The 24,770-nt window shown below is 40.4% G+C and overlaps 1 protein-coding gene across 2 annotated transcripts in view; it reads right to left on the reverse strand.

The window, feature by feature from the left end:
* The window catches only part of LOC120936509 (allantoinase, mitochondrial-like), a 50,808-nt gene extending 26,339 nt beyond the window's left edge, over nucleotides 1–24,469 (reverse strand). For both annotated transcript variants that reach the window (XM_040348925.1, XM_040348924.1), the window contains exons 1-6: nucleotides 24,352–24,469; nucleotides 17,774–17,928; nucleotides 13,938–14,089; nucleotides 6,471–6,585; nucleotides 3,801–3,947; nucleotides 2,762–2,807 (exon numbers count right to left, since the gene is read on the reverse strand). In XM_040348925.1, the coding sequence (XP_040204859.1) occupies nucleotides 2,762–2,807; nucleotides 3,801–3,947; nucleotides 6,471–6,585; nucleotides 13,938–14,089; nucleotides 17,774–17,928; nucleotides 24,352–24,373 (637 nt within the window). In that variant the 5' untranslated portion in view covers nucleotides 24,374–24,469. The remainder of the gene's footprint in view (nucleotides 1–2,761; nucleotides 2,808–3,800; nucleotides 3,948–6,470; nucleotides 6,586–13,937; nucleotides 14,090–17,773; nucleotides 17,929–24,351) is intronic.
* Between the last annotated feature and the right edge of the window lie 301 nt (nucleotides 24,470–24,770).

The following is a 24,770-nucleotide window of genomic DNA, read 5'->3' on the forward strand; positions in this document are numbered from 1 at the left end:
GGTACACAAAATGCTATCCCTTGGGGTCATCAAGCAATTTGGGGTTCTTCAATGAGATCAGGAAATCAAATGAAATATTATATTTTAATACTAAGCCCATGTTTCAGGTGTATGAGTTGATAGAAGGTTGGGTGGCAGCAGGTACATTACCACTCTCTATCTTACTAAAGAGCAATGGCAGGTTCCCTTAACAGATAAAACAAATGAAAAGACAGCGTTTGTGACACCACATGGACTGTTTCAGTATGTGGGCCTCCCCTTTGGCTTACATGGGGCCTGGGCCTCTTTCCAAAGGATGATGGACCACATTATTGTAAGCCTTCCCGCATGTTGGTCTATCATCCCAATAAAATACATTTATGTTTTTGGTTGTAACATGACAAAATGTGGACAGTTTCAAGGGGTATGAATACGTTTTCAAGGCACTGTACAAATCTTTAAATGGTGACTGTATCTTTGGGAGAAAATGTTTTAATCTAAGGTGTTTAAAAAAGCCTCATGGCCATACAATGAAGTTAAACAAGAAGCAGTTCAATCTTAAACTGTGTAAGGGTTCTTTACTGCTAGATTAGTAACGATGTGGAACTTCCTTCCAGAGTTGGTGGTGTCAGTCAGAGGGGTTTTTAGATAGATTCAATTTTTTTAGGTGTGTTTCTTAGATATTACAATGTACAGGGATATTGAAAATGGTATGACATAAACACACACACACACACTCAGGCTGAACTGGATGGACCAGTGTCTTCATTCAACCTTTTGAACTATGAAACAATGAAATGCAATGAAGGGGCGGATAGAGCTTTTTGAGATCTGAAGGTAGCATTGTAAAAGTATCTAAGGGTAGTATTGTTCAGCAGGAACTGGTCGAGATTCAAACCATGTATAGGCAAGCTAAATATATCAAGTTGATCGATCGATCAACTTGGGTACAACCAGCATGCTGGGTTTTACCTGCGATTATCGCTAGAAGCTGCTATAGCCGCTAGCAATAATCACTGTCTTTTCCTGGCAGCTTCCCCCACTCTCCCCTGCCCCCCCCTTGGGAGAAGACAAACCCGTGGTTGCAGGAAATACATTTTCTCTGTGTATGGCCGGATTTCTGGACAAACAGATGCCTTTTATGTTAGCCTGGGAACAGTCTTATTCCAGGAAATTATTGGATGAAGAACATTCAGTAGCATACCTCAGACAGAAATTAACCCCCGAGAGGAACTATTCAATAATGGAAAGGCAGTGTCTGACCAGAAAGTGAGAACTAGGGTTATTGAGGTACTAGTTTTTGGGCAGACAATACAGACCATTATCCACTAGAGTTACAGAGTACAGATCAACAAGGGTCTGGTGGACTTGATGATCTGTATGTGTCACCTAGGATTTTCATATATACAGTACATTAGAGGGGCTCCAGGGTTTAGGCCTAATGTGGAGAAAACAAACTATTTGATGATTTGTAGAGCTCTGGGTGGGAGAAAGCACCAATTGCTAGGTCCATATTCCACCTAGTGGCTCAACCTCATTATTAATCTCAGCCATTCTCAGTCGTTTATATATGTGAGCTCACTGATGCTCATATCAATCGCTAGTGTGGTCACTGATAAATACTTACCAGACCTACAGCAAACTGACACACCAAGGGCCACAAGGAATATGGGCTGGACCGAGACAACTTATGAAAAGGGGCTGTACTAGCCTGCTGGCAACCACCTATGATGATGTAACACTTAATGCTTTAAATTAATGATGGTGGCATGCCAAATGTAAAGCCACCTAGCGGCCAGCGTAAATATGCAACTAAGATACAACGGCGTAAGAGGCTTAATTCCGGCGTATCTTGTTTTCTGAATACAGAAAAAAGGTACGCCGGAGCATCCTAGAAGTTACGCGGTGTATCAATAGATACGCCAGCGTAACTTCTATGTGGATCTGGCCCCTAATATATAACAAGTGAGCTGGAGAGTCGATTGATAGCAAATTATATCTATTAAACCTAACACGTCATGTTAACATATAACATAACACCTTTTGCTTTTCAAGTTAAAGCAGAACTAAACTCTTTAAATCAACATTAACTTTGTTTATTCCTTTTGCTACTAACCTTAGTTAATAGATAAAGTATATTCTATTTACGTGTTTTAAACTCTTTTTCTAAATTTCTTCAGTTGCTTCCTTGTTCCTGGCCTAGGCCAAAATGATGTCATACATCCCATCCCATTACCATTATTTTTTCATTCATCTGGAGGAGGGGCTTTCTTAGCTATACACATGCTCCTGCCTGCATGCCTAAGCTAAGGGCAGATGTGTTCCAGAAAAAAAAAAAGCCACATGAATCGTCTGCCCTTACTCAAGGTGTCTGAGGCTAGAAACTCTAGGGAGGTGTTTTTCAAAAAGATTTCTCAACAAATGAAAGCATGGAGACGTGGATGGATGGGTAGGTTTGCTTTCATGTGCTCATATACAGGTAAGTTCCACTTTAAAACTATCTCTGGACAGTGCTGAAAAAAATATTGTGCCTAGCCTCATTTCAGCACTGTGGAGCGGAAGAACATACCGCCAGCCAACTGTCATGGGAGAGTATTATTTTGTGTTGAATCATCCCCTAGAAAAATTTGCAATGTATTCTGCATCGGCTAAGGGGAATATTTTTTTTTATTATTTTATTTAGCACTGCCCAAAGTTTGGCTTTAAATTTTGTAACACATATCAGTAAAAATGTATTGAAACCCTCATCTGTGTATTTATAATTTCATGAACATTAACTTACCTCCAATCTTTGGGGCATTTTTTGCCATTTCCAGTTCAGCATGAAACTAAAAAAAATAATAACATGAATTCTTATATATTTAACACTTTTATGAATTTGTAGCGCTACCCCCTTGAGGGCCACTGATTTATCCTAGGTTCCTCTTGCTCTACAGTGCAGGATAGCTGTGGGACACTCCAGAATGCTGAACAATAATAGCAGGACACCTTTCTCTCTACAGCTACTTCCCTTAGATCAGTCCCCTCAATCTGTTCTTGGGTAACAGACACCACTAGGGCACCACAGACAATGTCCCAGACCGGGCAAGCCTTACCAATAATGCAACAAGGGATAAATAGCAGTGCAGTCACCCAGGCCCTGCTCTCAGGTAAGTACTCACAAGTCGTCAAGAAGTTGGATGCCTCCCTCCTGCGTCAGGCAAAAATTTGCAAAGTAAATTCTCCAGACTGGTCCCTGGGTGAGATACCTATTCTTCTTTAGTCTCAGAGAATTCTATGAATGGGTACCCCCCCAGCTTTGTGTCTGTTGGGAACCCGTTGATCTTTTTGGCAAGTGTCAGTTAAATTGCCTGGGAAGGCAAAAGTGCTTCTCCTCCTGGACCAGGAACCCTGACTGCTTTAGCCCCAGATTAATTATGTCCTCTCCAGCCACCTTCTGGACAGACCTCTTCAGAAATTGGCTGAACCTCATAAATATTCAGACTGCATACTCAGTCTGCTCAACTCCTATGTTCTGAAGATTTCCAGAAAGCAGGTGGACGCAATAAAGTGTGTGACCTGTGGGAGTCTGATCAGCCCAAATCTATTAGCCACTGCTCCATTGATTACAGATGAGCACAAAAAATAATTACATTTACCTGAAAGACTAGCACCTAACTAGGAGGGTGCTACACTTTTAATGCATGTACTAATCATTTACAGCGGCAGTTTCCTCCTTTTCTAGCAAACTCTTTAACATATTACCCATAATTAATAGTTTGTTTTGCTTTCCTGCTTGTAAAAGGAATAAAATCATATAAGACACTATTGTTGTCACTAACCAGTAGAACACTGTTGGTTCCTTGTAATTCAGACATGGCTGTGTGTAGATCTATCACACTGACATGGGGAAACTCTGGTACTCCACTGTTGATAAGGAAACACTTGAACCCAGCAACACCTGCTTGTAGCATAGGTATCAGCTCCACCTGTCATAGAAAGTAATGTTAGTGGTGAGTATATGCTAACATTTTCATGTAAAATCATTTGACAAATCTCTTCTAATCCTTTATAGTCACTTCCCAACTGAGCTAGTTATGACCTTCTGCACTATCATGTATTCCAAGCCAATTAACTTCAGCTGGCTTAACACAGGTAAAATAGTACTACTGGGTAGAATTTTTTTACATTTACAAAACTAGCTACAACTAAAGGGTTAATTTATTATCATCATCATCATCGTCATTTTCAATCTAAGCTGTAGGAAATATGGGACTGTTCTTCCTTGGTGACTCCAAGGTGTTTCCAGGACAACTATGGAATAGAATCCAGCATGTACCTGGCACAGATCCTAGGGGAGCATTTCATAAAGCATCTCTACAAGATGCCCAAATAAGCATAAGCAGTTGAATGAAGAAGAAGATGATGAAGCGGTGGTTCTAACTTGACCCTCTCGTGCAACCAGTCATTTTAGCCATTCTTCACAGCTCGAGAGTTGAGGATAGAGATGAAGGGAGATTGTAAACCAAACCTTGTGCCCCATCAAAAATATGGGCTAATGCTACCCCTCCAAAATACTCATGTAGAAATTCACATATTTTGATACCTAGACCCTTTCTTAGAAAACAATGATTTCCCATGCAACTCAAAGGAACAGTAGGAAAAGTATGAGAAAGACCACATTGTGTAATGAGATTCTGTTCATTATATGCCTGGAAAAATGGCCAAGTAAATGATGCAATATCATTCCGCTTCGTAGGCAAACTCTAGAATGTAACACTCCATGTTTCCACTGTCATTGTCTATCTAAAAACTGTCCTACACATGCTAAGTCTGACTACCCATAGGGTATGGCTCCAATCTTTAAAATGCATTCTGCATGGTCCTCCAAGCTCTGCTTACTTGCCCCAGAGTCCCCAGTAAACAGAACCACTCTAGCCTGATCTTTTGCCTGATGGCTAATGCATAGTCCCACACAACATCACTCACAAAATCCCGCAGTGGTACCAGTGTGTCACCTCCTCTTGTCTGTTTCACCAACATAAAGTAAACATTAATACTAATGATCTTCATTGAACTGGTTACTGTCCCTAAATGTAAAAGGGTACTTCTTCTCTTAGGCTCACAGTATTTCACATGGGCTTTTTGATTGGGCCTACTTGTTATTTTTTCAGGCAGACCTGATCGGAAGCCTCATTCAAGTCTATGGGCAGACAAGTGTAAGTGAAATTGCATCCCTTTGCAACCATCTACTTCTCCATCCAGGTCTGCAAAAAAAACATGAAAAACGACTGTGTTTTTCTGGACCTAAACATGATGGATCAGAGGTACAGTAGCCTAATATAAACAGATGCAAGTCCATTTGTATCTGGTTACCAATAGATCAAACATGTGTCTACTGTGCTGTTAAAATATGGACAAAAACTGAAATAGAAAAGATGTCACAAAAGTGACATCCATCTCATTCATCTCTGATTCAGCGGGGGATATGTTTACATGGATTTGGGGAGACATCAAAATCGTGCTTTAGTGGTCTTTGATTCATAGTTACTCTCCTGTTTAATAGATGCAGTCTAGAATTTTTGGAGTAATATACACTTACAGTTAAAGACTTTGGGCCAGATTCACAAAAGAGATACGACGGCGTATCTCCTGATACACCATCGTATCTCTTGTCCTATCTATGCGGCTGATTCATAGAATCGGTTCCGCATAGATAGCCCTAAGATCCGACAGGTGTAATTGACTTACACCGTCGGATCTTAGGATGCAATACTTTGGCCGCTGCTGGGGGATTTCGCGTCGTATTCCAGCGTCAGGTATGCAAATGAGGATTTACGGCGATCCACGAAGGTTTTCGCGTTCGTTACGTCGTCGCTAGTAATTTTTTCCCGTCGCAAAGTTACACCTGCTTTAACATGGCTTAACTTTAGTCGAGCCATGTTAAAGTATCACCGTCGTTCCCGGGTCGAATTTCAATTTTTTTTTGTTTTGGCGTAAGACGTCCGGGAATACGAATGGACGCTACGCACGTCGCCGTTCTAAAAAATGACGTCACATCGCGCAAAGCACGGCGTGAATTTCTAAACTGAGCATGCGCAGTACGTCCGGCGCGGGAGCGCCCTTATTTAAATGGTACACGCCCCATTTAAATTGGGCGGGCTTGCGCCAGACGTGTTTACGATACACCGCAAGTTTACAGGTAAGTGCTTTGTGGATCAGGCACTTACACTGAAAACTTGCGGCGGTGTAACGTAAACGGGTTACGTTGCGCCGCCGCAATTGTACGAGAATCTGGCCCAATGTTTTTCTATACAAGTTTAAACACCAGATCTAAAATTGTAGCCAAAAGCCAGAGCTTTATGGCTGCATCTTAAATAGGAGCTATCTACCACAATTGAAGACATGATAACCTCAACTATAGTCAAACAATTCACAACAATGAGCCAAGGATCTCCAGATCCCAACCATGGCAAATAAAGGTAAAATCCAAAACATAAAAGTATGCTCACCTGATTATCGGGAATGACACCACCCCAAAATGCTACATCCACATAGCACTGTCCCTTAGCAGCCTGGAGCTTGGTGCGGAAATTGGTTACAGATGTGGTGGGAGGCAGGCTGTTTCTGTAAAGACACAAGTTATAGATTCATGTTGTGTTCCCAAACGTTGTAGTGCAGCTTGTAGTGAGGTAAATGGCTGATACAGAAAATTTGCAATTTTAACTAAAGGCTGGTACACACAATGAGATTATCAGACAAATTATCGGCCATTTTTTTTTTTTTGCATGATAGTCTCCAAATTTTGAAAATGAAGAGGTTATTAAAGTTTGAAAATTCTTGTATGACAGAAGTGATGTAATGTGTTGTATTGTATCTGTATTGTATTTTTGGACGAAAACTGTACTGATTAAACAAAAATCGTATGATCTGGTATAGTACGAGAAAAATATTGGCGTTTGTCCCTTTTGGATAATTTTGGATGAAAGCTGTGTACTAACAATCAGATTATCGTTAGACATGTGCACTGCCAAAAAATTCGTTTTTTTCGTTTATGTTATTTTCGTTTTTTTTTTATTTTTTCGGAAATTCGGGAAATTAAAAAAAAAAAATCGTTTTTTTCGTTTGTTATTTTCGTTTTTTTTTTTTTTTTCGGAAATTCGGGAAATTAAAAAAAAAATCGTTTTTAATTCGTTTTTTTATTTTTTCGGAAATTCGGGAAACCGAAAACATTTATTTTTCCGTTTTATTCGTTTTTTCCGAATAAACGATTTTTTTTTTCGGAAATTAAAGAAAATTCGGAAAATTCGGAAATGAAAAAATTCGGAAGTACAAAATTTTCGAAATTTTCGAAATTTCGAATTTCGAAATTTCAAATTTTCAAAATTTTTAATTTCGAATTTCGAAATTTTCAATTTTTTATTCGAAAATTCGGGATTTCGGAATTTCGAAAATTCGAAAATGAAAAATTCGAAAATTCGGAAATGAAAAAATTCGGAAGTACGAAATTTTCGAAATTTCGAAATTTCGAATTTTCAAAATTTTTAATTTCGAATTTCGAAATTTTCAATTTTTTATTCGAAAATTCGGGATTTCGGAATTTCGAAAATTCGAAAATGAAAAATTCGAAAATTCGAAAAATTCGAAAATGAAAAATTCGAAAATTCGAAAAATTCGAAATTGAAAAATTCGAAAAATTCGAAATTGAAAAATTCGAAAATTCGAAATTGAAAAATCGAAAATTCGAAATTGAAAAATTCGAAAATTCTAAAAATTCGAAATTGAAAAATTCGAAAATTCGAAAATGAAAAATTCGAAAATTAAAAAATTCGAAATTGAATATTCAAAAAAATCGAAATTGAAAATTCGAAAAAATCGAAATTGAAAATTCGAAAAAATCGAAAATTCAAAAATTCTAAATTTGAAAATGAAAAATTCGAAAATTCGAAATTTCGAAAATTGAAAAATTCGAAATTTTAAAATGAAAAATTCGAAAATTCGACATTTTGAAAATCGAAAATGAAAAATGCGAAAATTCGAAATTGAAAAATTCGAAAATTCGAAAAATTCGAAATTGAAAAATTCGAAATTGAAAAATTCGAAATTGAAAAATTCGAAAAATCGAAAATTCGAAATTTGAAAAATCGAAAATTCGAAATTTTAAAATTAAAAAAATCGAAATTTGAAAATTAAAAATTCGAAATTTGAAAATTAAAAATTCGAAATTTGAAAATTAAAAATTCGAAATTTTGAAAATCGAAAATTAAAAATTCGAAAATTCAAATTCCGAAAATTGAAAAATTCGGAATTGAAAAAATTCGAAAATTCGAAATTGAAAAATCGAAAATTCGAAAAATTCGAAATTGAAAAATTCGAAAATTCGAAAATTCGAAAAATCTTTTGAAAAATTGGAAATTTGAAAAATTGGAAATTTGAAAAATTGGAAATTTGAAAAATTCGAAATTTGAAAAATTCGAAATTTGAAAATGACAAATTTGAAAATTCGACATTTTGAAAATCGAAAATGAAAAATTCGAAAAATCGAATTTCGAAATTTGAAAATGAAAAATTCGAAAATGAAAAATTCGAAAAATTCGAAAATTCGAAAAATTCGAAAATTCGAAAAATTCGAAAATTCGAAAATTCGAAAAATGCGAAAATTCAAAAATTCGAAAAATACGAAAAATTCGAAAAATTCGAAAATTCGAAAAATTCGAAATTGAAAAATTTGAAAATTCGAAATTGAAAAATTCGAAAAATGGAAAATTCGAAATTTCGAAAAATGATAAATTCGAAATTCGGAAATACGAAAATTCAGATTTTTTTTTCGGAAATACAGAGGTTTTAGACTTCAATACATTTTAAACCGATAACACCTTCATCTAGCCCACATACATATTCATAATTCAGATGCTGTCTGTGCAGTAATTACAAAACAATGAGATCTGAATAACTAATAACCTGTAAACACATTGACAACCAACTCTTTATTAATCCCTAGGGGTTATTGGAGCCAACACTATTAAAAAATAAGAAAGTGTGATGATAAGCCAGAGATACCAACAGTTTACTCTAGGGCAGTGGTTCTCAACCTGGGGGTCGGGACCCCCTCAGGGGTCAAATTATGATTTGCCAGGGGTCACCAAATCCTGGGCTGTTCCTGAGGCCTGCACTGTTCTCCCAGGAAGGGAGATAATAAAAGGGGGAGGAACAAAGAAAAAGGAAGAGAAAGGAAAAAAAGAGAGAGCAAGAAAGACAGTTAGAGAGAGGGATGGGGGAAAAAAAACAAGGAATTAGGATAGAGAGAGATGAAAGGGAAAGAAAGGAGAACCAAGAGAAAGAGTGGTAAACCCTAAAATGTACTATAAGGGGTTTTAATACTCAGGGAGCGATAAATATCCATGGGTTAGGGGCGCAAATTACTTGTTGTGGGTGCTGACAACCCACACTATGAAAATAATTTTACTATCAGGGGTCCCCACAACTTGGGAAATTTTATCAAGGGGTCACATCACTAGAAGGTTGAGAACCACTGCTCTAGGGGGTTCCCCCAGAAGAGGTTTGCCAGCTTTAGATAGATGGGAACAGATTGAATCATCCATCAAATTCTGATATTCATAGTCAAGAAATGATAGTCAATAAATCCAAGGGTAAAATCTCTGCGCCCAAGTTCCCAGCTCCACGTACTTGCTCCAAACCTGTCAAGTTTTACTGCTTTTGTGTTTCTCATACAAACAATGCAGGCATACAACTTATGCCGCGTACACACGACTGTTTTTCAGGTTGTAAAAAATGACATTTTTAATGGTCTAGAAAAAAACGAAGTTTCTTTCAACCCAATATTGTTAAACCGACCTTCCTACACACGATCGTGGAAAAAAAAATGCTCTAGCAAAGCGCCGTGACGTACAACACGTACGACGGCACTATAAAGGGGAAGTTCTATTCGGATGGCGCCACCCTTGGGGCTTTTGCTGATTTTGTGTTAGTAAAAGACGATTTGCGCTTTTCAGTCTGTTACAGCGTGATGAATGTGCTTATTCCATTACGACCGGTAGTTTTACCAGAACGAGCGCTCCCGTCTCATAACTTGCTTCTGAGCAGGCGCGTTTTTTTCACGTCGTTAAAGCCCACACACGATTATTTTTTACGACGTTAAAAACGACAACGTTAAAAACGACGTGAAAAATGAGAGCATGTTCTAAATTTTTAATGCCCATTTTTTTATGTCGTGAATAATGCTCTGGAGTCCACACTCGATCGTTTTTAATGTCATTAAAAAAAACTTCATTTTTTACAACCCTAAAAATGGTCGCGTGTACGCGGCATGAGACATCCACTGAAGGAAGAAAGGAAACAATGGTTGTGGTAATGATGGTGGGTGGTGATGGAGGTGTGTTGTGACAGTAGTAATGCTGGGTGGTGACAGTCGTTCACCAGCGAAGAGAAAGAAGCTTCTTCTCTGTCAGTGTAATATTAGGAGAAAGCCATTACCACCAACTGTTTTGTTACTAATAGTTTTCTCAACAACTTCCACTCTTAAATGATGTAGATACTGTACTATCAGCAGTGTGTAGAAGTTTTACAAAGTGATCACCAGTTTAAAAAAAATCTCTGGCAGGAAACGCTCTTGTATGATTTCACATTAAAATCAATGCCACATAGGCAACTAAGCTACCCAAAGACATTAGATTGCAGCTGAGTGTGAAAACGTAATCTGATAACTGATAGATTTTCCCAGTGATGGATGTCTTCTTAAATATACATTCTGGCATTCAAGCATACATTATTATGGTTATGTAGTGGAGTAAAAGAGGGCAATGATATCCCCGATCTTAAAGAACTTCATAAAAGATTCTACAGAAAAAAACACACTGAATTGTTGATTCCAGAAGGGTAGGCTAAAGCTGCGGTTCTCAACCTCAGTCCTTAAGTATCCCACAACAGGCCATGTTTTCAGGTTTTCATTTATCTTGCACAGGTGCTTTAAATCAGAGTCAATGGCTTTGTATTTTTAACAGCTATTTTATCTAAGAGAAATTCCCAAAACATGGCCTGTTGGGGGTACTTGAGGACTGAGGTTGAGAACTGGAGAGAGGCTAATGACTGCTGACACACGTATCACCGTTCCTGATTTGAATGTAAGTCACTGGCTTGAAAGAAGATAATTTTATGCCTATAGGCGCCTTTAGGGCTCACAAAGATGATTTCTTTTTTTATGGCACCCACTGCACCAAGAGAACACATAAGTGTTGCAGTGCACCATAATGCATAATAACACATTAGTGTGATTCTGGCGCACTGCTTTGCTAAAAATTGCACAAGACCATTTTTTGTTCATGTTTTGTTTATTCTGGTGTGTTGGCTACCCATTCAAATTAATAGGCTGTCTTAACCTCCCTGGGGGTATGATTATTTCAGAAAAAAGGTGCTGAAAGCGGTACCATTATTTGCACGGAAATTTGGCATTTTATACTGTAGGCCTGTAATTCTTAGGAATAACTCACTTAAATCTGACCAAACAAGAGTCTAGTAGGCATCCTGGGTATGATTTTTTTTTAAAAACAAAATTATAAATTATAATATAATAAATAATTATAATTAATTATAAAAAATAATAATATAATTATAATAAAAATTATTCAATAATGTAATCAACTCAAAATCACTGAAATTTGCTCAGTTGCAGAATTGTCGCTGTCATTACTGAGTATAGTGTCATACTGCTGGTCGCATAATCATGGAACCCTTTCAACCAACTTTGAATTGCAACATCCCTTCCCTATAAATATATAACTATATAAAGTGATTGCAGTAATATTTGTAATCAGTAGCTAGTTGAAAGTGTATGAAATTGTTAGAAAATTGCTTTTTGTACTGCCAGCATAAAGCTTTTATATTCAATGAGCAAATATTATCGATCTGGGGTACAGACTATATGCAGACACAAGGGTACAGACAAAAATGCCTTTATAACCACTTCAGCCCGGAAGAATTTTCCCCCCTTCCTGACCAGAGCAGTTTTTGCGATTCGGCACTGCGTCGCTTTAACTGACAATTGTGTGGTCATGCGACGTTGCACCTGAACAAAATTTATGTCCCTTTTTCCCACAAATAGAGCTTTCTTTTGGTGGTATTTGATCACCTCTGGGGTTTTTATTTCTTGCACTATAAAGAAAAAAATAGCAAAAATTTTGAAATAAAAAACACAATGGGCCAGATTCACGTAGATCAGCGGATCATTAGATCCGCTCGATCTACCTGATTTAAGATCCGCTCCCGCACGTTTGCGAGGCAAGTGGGTAATTCACAAACCACTTACCTCCAAACTTGCGGCGGCGGATCGTAAATCCCCCGGCGGAATTCAAATTCCGCGGCTAGGGGGAGTGTACTATTTAAATCAGGCGCGTTCCCGCGCCGATTTAAATGAGCATGCGCCGTCCGTGGAATTTCCCGGCGTGCATTGCTCCCATTGACGTCACTAGGACGTCAGTGGTTTCGACGTGAGCGTAACTTGTGACGCGCGTGTTTCTGAATCGGCGTACGCAAACGACATAAAAAAATTTAAAAGTGACGCGGGAACGACGGCTATACTTAACATTGGCTGCGCCTCATAGAAGCAGGGGTAAGTATACGCCGGGAAAGCCGCTACGGAAATGTCGTAACAACACTGCGTCGGGTCCGCGTACGTTCGTGAATTCGCGTATCTCGCTGATTTACATATTATTCAACGTAAATCAGCAGGAACGCCCCCGGCGCCATTTTCAAATTGAAAATAAGATCAGACGGTGTAACACAGTTACACCTGTCGGATCTTAGCCATATCTATGCGTAACTGATTCAATGAATCAGGCGCATAGATAGGACCAGTGTAAGCCAGTGTAAGTCAGAGATACGACGGTGTATCAGGAGATACACCGTCGTATCTCTTTGTGAATCTGGCCCAATATCTTTTACTTTTTGCTATAATAAATATCCCACATTTTTTTCCCTTAGTTTAGGCCGGTATGTATTCGTATACATATTCTTGTAAAAAAAAATGCGCAAAAGTTATAGCGTCTACAAAATAGGGGATAGTTTTATGGCATTTTTATTATTTTTTTTACTAGTAATGCGATTTTTCTTGGGATTCTATTTTGAGGCTATTTTGCGACCATTGTCATTTATACAGCGCTCAGTGCTATAAAAATGATAACTGTGTAAATGACACTGGCAGTGAAGTTAACCACTAGGGGGGGAGGAAAGGGTGTGTCCTAGGGAGTGATTCTAACTGTGGGGGGGGGGGCTGGGCTATAAGTGAGACGACAGTGATCACTGCTTCTGATGACAAAGAGCAGTAGATCACTGTCCTGTCACTAGGCAGAACAGGGAAATGCCTCTGTGAGATGATCGAGAGCACCCAGCGGGCATCGAGTCCACAGGCATGCTCACAGAGTGTGTGGCATTCAAGGCAATATACAAGTACGTTGCTTTGCGCAGCCGTGCCATTCTGCCGACGTATATCTGCAGGCGGCGGTCGGCAAGTGGTTAAAAACATTTCAAAACTTTAACACTGCTTAATAAAATGATTTACAGTATGGTGAACTGGCATTGAGATAATACTGTGGCTGTTACTGCTGTCCTGCTGCTGAAAATACTTGTTGTCTGATTTTTATGCTAACCCATCTGACTTGGTCACCAACCAGCAAAAAGTGTGCAGATCTGGGAAGTCACAGAAATGTTTGCAACCATTTCTTGTATATCTGTCCCAGGGCAGTGGCTTAGTGTATTTTTAGCCAAAGGATCACCATAAAAGCCAGGCAGCTAGGTTTTTTAGAAACAGAGGCCAGAGGGAGCCTCCAAGTTTGTCTTATGATATTTTTCAGTCTAGCTGACCACTCACACATTTACATAGAAAAATGAAAAACTGTAGAAACACAGTTGTTTCCCTTTAATGTGGAGGTCCCCTTTAAAGTGATATCATATGGTACATTGCATACAGTGGCATATCTACAATAGCAGTGATCCCTCCAGCAGCAGCAGCCAGTGTGGCAGTCCGGTAACCCTCCCAGTCTGTGCGTCCAGGCTCGTTGACATGTACATGAGGGTCAATAATGCCAGCCATGACCACAAGGTCCCCGACATCCAGCAACTATTGAATGGAAAAAAAGAGGTGATATGAGAACAACAAAATAAGCAGAACAGCAGGAGCAATTCATTGTAGGCAGTGTTAGGTAACCAAAGGTATGTTACTAGTTCAGTTTTTTATAATTCCTATAGACAGTACATGATAGTATATTAGATTACATTTATGTTGTATCACCATGGTTAGGTTCACACAGGCAGCAGTCCGTATGGCTCTTTTGAAAGCTGCTCTTCAGAGTCAGTTTGCAGGCATTGCTTGCCAATTTAATGCCGACTGAGTTCGAATTGTTGCACCACTACAGCAATGGGGTAGATTCAAGAAGCTTTTACGGCGGCGTATCTCCAGATACGCCGCCGTAATTTCAAATCTGCGCCGGCGTATCGTTACGCCGATTCTCAAAGGCAGATACGCTAAAAAAATAGGCTTCCGTTCCACCTTCCCCTCATGCGTTTGGCATGAGGGGTTTGGGGGGAGGGGAAGATTGTGAGTTAAGATCCTCCGCCCTACTCCGCTTATTTAGCCTTATGTGCCTCATGCAGGGTCTAAAAACGTTGATTGATGCCTATCTGTAGTGTTTCGCATTATGCTGTCTTCATGGTGTCTGTTGTGTGTTAATTATCTTGTCATGTATTTCATGGTATGTTTTGCATAAATAAAAATCTTTTATGGAAAAAAAAAAAAAAATAGGCTTCCTCCGCCGACGTAACTTGAATGCGGCGGAGTATAATTGCGTGCAATATTACGTTGGCCGCTAGGGGGCGCTTCCGTTGTTTTCGGCGTAGAATATGCAAGTTACCTAGATACGCCGATTCACAAACGTACGTACGGCCGGCGCAATTTATTTACGTCGTTTACGTTCGGCTTTTTCGGCGTAAGGTTGCTCCTGCTATTAGGTGGCGCAGTCAATGTTAAGTATGGAAGTCGTTCCCGCTTCGAAATTTGAATTTATTACGTCGTTTGCGTAAGTCGTTCGCGAATAGGGCTGGACGTAATTTACGTTCACGTCGAAAGCAATGACAATTTGCGTCGGAATTTCGAGCATGCCCCGTTCGTAAAAAACTTAAAATATGCGGGGTCAACCTAATTTAAATAAAACACGCCCCCCTCAACATCATTTGAATGACGTGCGCTTACGCCGGCTCCATATATGCTATGCTGCCGTAAGTTAGGAGGCAAGTGCTTTGTGAATACTTTGGAAGTAGGCAGTCAGGGGCTGGTAAGAAGCACTACTGAACTGCCTGTTTTTAACATCTGTGTGTATCGGGGCCATAATGCCTAAGGTAGCAGATGCTATTAGGTAGATTCACAAAGAGTTAGGCCGGCTTATCAGTAGATAAGCTGACCTAACTCAGAATCTACGCCGCCGTATGTTTAAGCGTATGCTCAAACAGAGATACGCTTAAACAAAGCTAAGATAGGACAGCTTGCGCCGTTCTATCTTAGCTTGCAATTTTTCGGATGGCCGCTAGGTTGCGCTTCCATTGCGGCCGGCGTAGATTATGTAAATGAGCTTGTACGCCGATTCCCGAAAGTACGCCAGCCCGCCGCAGTCGAATTACGTCGTTTCCGTAAGGCCTTAGGCGGCCTAAAGTTATTCCACCTATGAGGTGGAATAACAATGTTAAAGTATGGCCGCCGTTCCCGCCGCGAGGTTCGAATTTTTTACGTCGTTTGCGTAAGTCGTCCACGAATCGGGAGTTACGTCGTTTACGTCCACGTCTAAATGAATAGGCCCATACGGCGTACTTAGCCGCAATGCGCACTGGGAAATGTAATGACGTCATCGCCCGGCGCCACGTGCGTTCCATCTTGGAACGCGGAAGTGCCAAGCGCAATCAGCGCTGCATTCGGCACACATGCCTCTCAGGTATAAACAGAACAACGTGTATTACACACGTCGTTCTATTATTGTCAGCCGTAGCCAGCCACGCTACATCTACTGGCACCATCGATCCCCATGCTACATAATTGCCTTACTGGACTCTATGGCCGTTTTAGCTAATGCCTTCACTGCATTCATGCTGCCATTACTGGGGACACCTTAAAGATATCTTCCTTCCTGACACCCTACACTACGGAATCCCACGACTGCTAACATACAGCAAGACTGAAGCCCTGCAAACGGATGAGTAGCAATTGTTTCACTTGTAGTGCCTAGAATTATCTGCTACATATATAACTTCTACTCAATTGCTGTAATTGGCTCTCACCAAGAAATAACATACTACTTGGGATTGTCTGCTGTGTTCTCAGTTGCTTGCTCAGAAGTATCTTAAATGAGCATATACTTTCTATTTAGCTGAGCTATATTTGCCTCTCTTACGTAACTATCAATTGCCTACACTATTCCTATTAACTACGTGCTTGACATAAGTCATCCCTTGTTTATGGGCCCAGGCCCTAAGTTACTGAACATGTTCACCTTAAATTTTCTATGCTAAGGATTGAGGTATTTTCATACCTGCACCCTTAGTGGCCTAATGCATTCCTTTATGTTAAATTGATATGATGTAGAGAACCCCCAAACTCCTGTTCTCTGATTGGAGTGACGCCTTGGGTCCGGTACTGATAATCACTTGCATACAGGAGTGCATTGAAATCTTTATGTGCATTATAATCTTTTAACGCTAAGGATTGGACGCATGTTGTAATATGTCCTCCCTTAGTAGCTCAAACTCCTGTGCTCTGAGTGGAGTGACGCCTGGGGTCCAATACTGAATTCTCACATAACATAGAGAGGTGCATTGAAATCTTTTGCTAACCGCAGTTGTGGTTCACTCCCATTCACCATAGTCTGTGACACACTTCCTGTTTGGCTATCAGACAGGAAGTGAAGGGAAATCTCCCAAATGGGAAACAGATGGTGAAAAACAAATCTGGCAGGATTTATAACCTTCTCTTGCTCTATCCAAAAAAATAAAAAGTTTGCCTATAGTTCAACTCTAATTATACAAAATTAGAATTTTACCATTAATTATTAAAACATCAACAAATAGCTAAACTCTATTAGAACAGTTTCCAATGCTTTCTTGTAACATTCACCCCATATTCCCTAATGCCATATTTTATACCATGACCTTGACCAGTAGCTGAGTTTCAGCATTTAGAATTATTCAATAGCTGAGGTACAATATGCATGCAATATGCCAGTAATTTAGCTGCTTACAAAAAGAACACTGCTGAAAACGAATTTTTTTTCACGATCAACAGAATAAATTTTACTTTTTGGGTCTCCAGCAGTGGGATCTCTGTATACCAATCTAGAAAAAATCCATGCTCTGCTTTTCAATTTTAATAGGTAATTACACTAAGTAAATTGTAAAATACATGCAGTTTTCTGACAGGTCTGTCTGACTTCTTTGGGAATCACACAATTGTATAATAAATTGTAATTTATACATTAAATACATCTCTACTGGGACAAGTTGGATTGAATATATTTAGAAGAATCAAAAATGTCTGTGAAGTCACTTGCTTTGCTAATTGATTTGCTCAACCCTATTTTCAATGCTATCTTGAAGATAACTAGAACACTCCAGATAACATATTCATATAACGCTGATACTTTAGGAAGATACTTTAAGAAAGGAAAGACTGATTTTATAAACCTAAATACAAGGGTCTGCCAGCAACTACACATGTGGAATCTATTACAATCATACACAGGTCAAGGTTTCATAGCTGTTTTACCTTGGCACCACTGGTCACATGTTTTCCCCACGGCAGGACATTGCTAATCTTGCCATCACTAATGATGATATCACAGGAAGATATAGTATCGGCCAGTATGACTCTCTTACTTCGAATGATACTTATCTTTGATCCCGGTGTGATATTCATTATTCCTGTAATTATGTGATGAGAGGTTACTTTCATATAAAGTTGCATATAAGTAATTCTATCAATCATTGTACAGTGTAATTCACCTGTTAATCTTATCATATTTCACACACTACTATACAATGTACGTCGAAATAATAAAATCAAGGTGACACAAATCTTTGGTTTAAAAAAATAAATATATCTATTCAAGCATGTATTTCCAACTTATATATATATATATACAATTCTATTGCTCTCTGCTTCCTCCAATTGTCCAAAAACCTTTTTTCCCCCTACTGTTTTGCTACTGTAAACCCACTTCCTTTTCCTTTGTTCTGGATGGTCCCAGTGTAGATAGGAAACTAGCCACCATCTCGTGCTTGCCCCTTAGATGGACTATTGGATTTGTAGTGTTCAAAGTGCAATGCACATGATAACAACTAACGTTCACTGCTCCTTCTAAACAAACAGAAGTTGGCAGAAAAAGGAGAAGTTTGGGAATGCATGAAAGATGTGACAACGAGGCAGACAACACAGTGAGAAAAAATGCAATGACAAATAGATTACAGGGGCCATTAAGTAGTGGGTGTGTATGGATTATTTTTGTAGAAAAAGTTTTAGTATTCCTTTATCGTATCGCCCATAGTTCTATTTTTTTATATGTGTAGTGCTACCACCACTGGAGCGACTTGGTAGATTGGGTTCTTTGTTCTTTTTTGCCTTGACTCTGTGAGCAGCCTTTGCCCTTCTGATACACCTGGTTAAGGAAATGGTTACTGCAACACTATTGGGAGTATAACTATGCATATACTTCAAACTCTGTGTCAATATCAGAAAACAGACACCATACTTGTTAGTGGTAAAGGAACTCTATATATTTTCACAAGTTTAGGTAAATTACAGTATATACATAATTTAGCAAATAAAGAATTTATTCAATCACAGCTCACTGGATAATGTAGTAACTATGTTATAGCAACTTAGGTAAATCATAACAGCATTGGTGCTCAATACTACAATAACTCCTCTGTAACCAGTAGACTATAACCACTTTAGAGTACACTCTATATGAATGGCTACAGTGAAATATAAGGCTCCCCAAAAAGGTATCTCTTAATATGGACAATGTTCTTATGAAGAAGATATTTGGGTGAGCATTTCTTAGACCTAGTTTCTCAGCCAGCTTGTGTTGGGGTCCAGTGTTTATGGTGGTGCACATAAGTACAGTCCCAATAAAGTCTGCATGCAACGAATAAGGCCAGTCCCTATGTTGTGTTTGCTTTGCTTCAATAAGTATACCTCATGTTGCTTACTTGGTGCTTTAAATAGTCCGCAAAGCCTCCATAGAAATCAATGACAATGCTTGCTTACAGCACCTGAAGCTTTTGATGGGTTTTTATTCAGCTTTAGCTTTGCTTTGTTTTAGAGGGGGCCACAGTAGAATCTTGTGTGAAAGTTAAATGCCACAGTTCCAGTCTACTGAAAATGCACAGGAGTTTTTTTTGTTTTTTTTTACAACCCTGCACGCTACAATTATTATTATTTTACAGGATTTATATAACAGTTATAACAGTTTGCACAGCACTTTAAAAAATAAAGGGAGACAGTACAGGTCCAAAACAATTCAATACAAGAGGGTTCAGAGGGCCCTTCTCATGAGAGCTTACAATCTAAAAGGGAGGGAGAAATTATACAAAAGTTAAAGCAGATCTCCACCCAAAAGGGGAAGTTCTGCTTTAAGGTCCCCCTCCTTTTTCAAGAATGGCACTTTTGGCGAGGGGTAGAAGGTACCTGTCATAATTTGGCAGCTATCCGTTCTCACACTGCCTAGGTGATGGGAATGGAAGTTCTCCTCCCCCTCCCTCAGTCTTTTGGGACACGTGACAGGTCCCAAGGCTGCGGGACCATTTACAATGTGCAGCATGGCACATGCGTATTGGGCACCCAATGCCGCTAGCTGTCACAGCCGGGTGCCCACAGCTTTGCCAGGTTCGTTGAAGCCCTGTTGGACAACCTGCCTCCAGAACCTTGCAGTGTCAGGCCAGTACTTGCTCAATAGAGTACAAAACTGTAATTCGTCACCTCTCACAAGCCTGGCAGCCAAAGTGTCACTTAGGTTTTTCTGGGAGGAACAGATCTCTCTCACAGACCTGGCTCTAGAGCCTCTGCCACAGGCCAATTACTTTAGGTGAGCTAGATGGATAGATGGAGCGAATCCTCCCAGTAGGTTTTTAGCATAGGTCACCGGATGACAGCAAAACGTACCTGTCAGCATTCCGGTCACCAGATCCCCGATTGGTTCGTTGAAGCCCTGTTGGACAACCTGCCTCCAGGTTCTCCTCAAGCCGACCCCCCAATCGAACGGCACCCAGCCTGGGATCCTTTCAATAGAACCAGGAACCCAGTAAGTCACTGGGGTCCCTTTTTAGCTCCGGATGAGGGTTTATATAGACTGCAATTCTGGCCTGGTGGGCCTCGCTGGCGTGGTCCATGGATGCGCGCACCCTGAAGGTGGATGCCGCACCTGGAAACGGGACCCTGCGAAACTCGGTTAGCACATGACACCTGTCACAGATATACCCCTCCCCAGCATGCCTTGCGAGGGAGAAACTTCTCTGATTGGCTGCTGGGGGAAGTTGCTCTGCCAGAATCCCTCTGGTGCCAACTGCTGGCCAGGGATGATATTGCATCCCTGGAGAACAGACTGACCCAGTGGACGTTTTTGGAGTGACAGAAGTCCCAATTTTAGCAAATTTTTGAATGGGAGCAAAGTAACTCTCCCATTCCCCACTAACTTTAGCGTAGTGCCCATACTGAAAGTAAGGGGGCGCTACAGTGGCAACAGAGAAGTTAAGAAAGCATGATACTGGTCTAGGATGTTGATAGATCACAGCAATCCTCAGAGAAACTCATTTGTGGGAATGGAAGAATCTGACTCCACCTTCTTTTTTTCCACTTGGTCTTGGTGAGTGAACCCAGTGCAGGCCACTGTGGTTGTGAACAGCTGGAGAGGCAGAGTAAGATTCTTGAAGCCAGGTTTCAGTAAAAGCAAGTAGGTTAAAAATTGGAGATATGACATTATGAAGAATTCTACCTTTATGACTCACCCATGTGGTACTGCTTGCCGTCAAAAATTCATTACCTGGCCCCCACCTTACTCCTTACTCTGATTTTCCTAAAATATTTACCTGGCTTACTTATAGTCTTTTTCACATTATTCCTTTCCTGACTATTCTTCTATCCTGATGCTTACTGCATTGTCAAACATGATGATCTCCTTTAAACATGGCCCATGCCTAATGGTCACTCTTCGGATAACTCAACATCAGGACACTAAATGAAACAGCGCCCAATTATATACTTCACCTCATTATTATTTTTCTACATAATCTTGGGCACTGACAAAGGTTTCTGCCTGTAGAATTCAACTATTGACAGAAAACTAAAGTGTTTATGTCATAGTGCTGCTTTTATAGTTGAAGGTGAAGTATGGCCAAAGCTACCTAGGTGAGTATATACAGTATCTCACAAAAGTGAGTACACCCCTCACATTTTTGTAAATATTTTATTATCCTTTCATGTGACAACACTGAAGAAACTACACTTTGCTACAATGTAAAGTAGTGAGTGTACAGCTTGTAAAACCAACTTGATAACGACCCCAAACACACCTCCAAGATGACCACTGCCTTGCTAAAGAAGCTGAGGGTACAGGTGATGGACTGGCTAAGCATGTATCCAGACCTAAACCCTATTGAGCATCTGGGGGCATCCTCAAATGGAAGGTGGAGGAGAACAAGGTCTCTAACATCCACCAGCTCTGTGATATCATCATGGATTTGTGGAAGAGGACTCCAGTGGCAACCTGAGGAGCTCTGGTGAACTCCATGCCCAAGAGGGTTAAGGCACTGCTGGAAAATAATGGTGGTCACACAAAATATTGACAATTTGGGCCTAATTTGGACATTGGCGGACCAGTTTCCGCGGACATGTTCGGTCGTCTGTACGGCCGACCTGACAATTTTCCGGGGGATCGGACAGGTTTCCAGCAGACAAATGTTTCTTAGCATGCTAAGAAACATGTCCGCTGGAAGCCTGTTCGTCGGACATGTTCGGTCGTCTGTACGACTCACCGGACATGTCCGCTCGGCCGAAAGCCCTCGCATGCGTCAAAGTGATTTGACGCATGCGTGTAAGCATTGACCTTCCAGGGTCGCGCACGTCCCTGCGTCAACGTCACGGCCACATCACCGTGTTCGCTGTCCACGGGAAATTTGGTCTGAAGGTGTGTACAGCCATCAGACCAAAATCCGCCAGCGGACATGTCCGATGAAAACGGTCCATGGACCGTTTTCATCGGACATGTCCCGTCATGTGTACGAGGCCTTAGGGGTGTACGCACTTTTGTTGCCAGCGGTTTAGACATTAATGGCTGTGTGTTGAGTTATTTTGAGGGGATAGCAAATTTACACTGTTATACAAGCTGTACACTCACTACTTTACATTGTAGCAAAGTGTAATTTCTTCAGTGTTGTCACATGAAAAGATATAATAACATATTTACAAAAATGTGAGGGGTGTACTCACTTTTGTGTGATACTGTATATATATTTATATTTTAAAGTCCATACTTCCCTCTATGTAGAGCTTGTAAAAATATACAATTATACTTTTTTATTTCACAGTCTACTCATTACAATTGTTATGTGCTTTTCTCTTGTAATGACGCTATCAACCCAAAATAAAAACTTATTGAAACAGAAAGGAGTTGGAGATAACAAAAAAAGTAATGGGTAGTGGTGAGCTTGGTGCAGACAGAATTTTGGCAATTTTAAAGGGCGCCTGAAAATAGAGGTTGCCTTTTAGTAGAAGGGGAATTAGAGCATGTGGATTGCTGGTGCCACCAAAGGAAGGGGGGTGTGGTGCACTGTGTTGTGCAAATTCAATGACAACTAGGGTACAGTATGTTGAGGAGCCATTCCTATAAATGCCACTGCACGCACTGTTAGGCCTCGTACACACGACCGTGGAACTCGACGGGCGAAACACATCGTTTTGCTCGTCGAGTTCCTTGTTAAGCTGTCGAGGAACTCGACGTGCCAATTTTCTCCATTCCCATCGAGGAAAAAGAAGACATGCTCTCTTTTTGGCTCGTCGAGTTCCTCAACAGTTTCCTCGTCGAAAAATGTACACACGACCGGTTTCCTCTGCAAAAAAAAAATCCCAGCAAGTTTCTTGATGGATTCTGCCGAGGAAACCGGTCGTGTGTACGAGGCCTTAGAGCTGTGCATTTTGGTAATCTGAGGTAGAAGTCACATTTTACTGCAACGCAAGTGTGAATGGGACCTTGGTACTGCTACAACTGTTTCAACAGTCTGAATGTGGCCTATTTGACTGACTGCATGAATACCATTCTAGTGGCTCTCATATGATGTGTGTGCAACAAGCCAAAGTAAGTTTAGGGTCCTTTCACACAAGCTGTCCATTCAGGTCTGCCTGTCTGTTTTTCAGACGGACCTGATCGGATGCTCCATTCACCTCTATGGAACGATGGATGTCAGCTGTGACATGTACGCTGACTTCTGTCACTATCCAATCCGGTCTGCGAAATCCAGGTTGATGAAAAACATATTTTTCATCCATCTGCCGGATTGGATCGGATGGAATCGGATGAAAATGGACAGGCAGATCCAGGGGCGGACTGACCATTGAGTCACTCGGGCACTGCCCAAGGGCCCCATGCCACTAGGGGGCCCCATCAGGGTTGCCAGGCTCAGCAAAACCAGGGACAGTATGTAAAAATCTATGTTTTTTTTTTACATCTGTCCCTGATATGTCCGAAACCGACATGCTTTTGATGTGAAAATCCCGAGATTTTAGCTGCTCCGCCTCTGCACTGCCTCCTGGTGTGGTGGCCATCTGTAAGCCCGGGGGCCCCATAATCTTCTATTGCCCGGGGGCCCCATGAGTTGTCAGTCCGCCCCTGGGCAGATCTGATTTCATCCAATCTCCCATAGAGGAGAGCGGGGCTCTGACAGGTACGTCTCAGCACAGTGAGCGGAGACCGACTTGTCATCCGCCTGCTCAGCGGAGATCAACCGATCGAACCCTGCTGAGCAAAGTGAAGTCCGTCAAAACGAACATGCCCTGTGCGAAAGGGTCTTACTATCAAGGCTGAACTCCAGGCAGATATAATAAAAACACCAACTCATGCAGTTATGTATTTATTTAAAAAAAAGTAAAAGCTTTATTTCTTAACTGCGCTGTAGAAAAGTCTGGTCACCAGTCTGGCTGTACAGTCTGCCATGGCTATGCATATCTTAGGACTGGACAGACAGAACATCTTTGGTAAGTAAAACAGCTCTCACATATGTCATTTAAACATGTATTTTATATGTTTGCCTGGAGTTCAGCTTCAAGGGACAGGTAATCTCATTGTCATTTACCTGGTTTAGATTTCAAAGCCATTGTGCTGTCACTGCACAGTCTGGATCCACCAACGGGCCAATCGTCTTCTAGTCTTCTCTATGTGAAGATTTTAGTTCTGTTGGAGTGTGCCTGGCTCTGGCTGTGAACTCTGGCTTCCCCCTGTAATCTTTGCTCTCTGTCCAAAGCTAGACTTCACTCTCTATTTGCTGACCTTATTAATTGTTATAAAGCAAATGCCCTCTCAGTCTGCCTCATCTCTGTAAGAATTAATGATTGACATGGGTGTCTAGCAGAGTTGGCAATTCAAAAGGGAGAGTGCAATAATGAAGGGGTTTAGCATTTACTAAGCATTGGTGAATTTATTACACCCTCACAATTTGATCATATTAATAATAATAGTCATAATATTAACAATAATAATTTTACATTCAGCTTT

This window comes from Rana temporaria, chromosome 4, assembly GCF_905171775.1.
Source record: "Rana temporaria chromosome 4, aRanTem1.1, whole genome shotgun sequence".
Taxonomy (NCBI): Eukaryota; Metazoa; Chordata; class Amphibia; order Anura; family Ranidae; genus Rana; species Rana temporaria.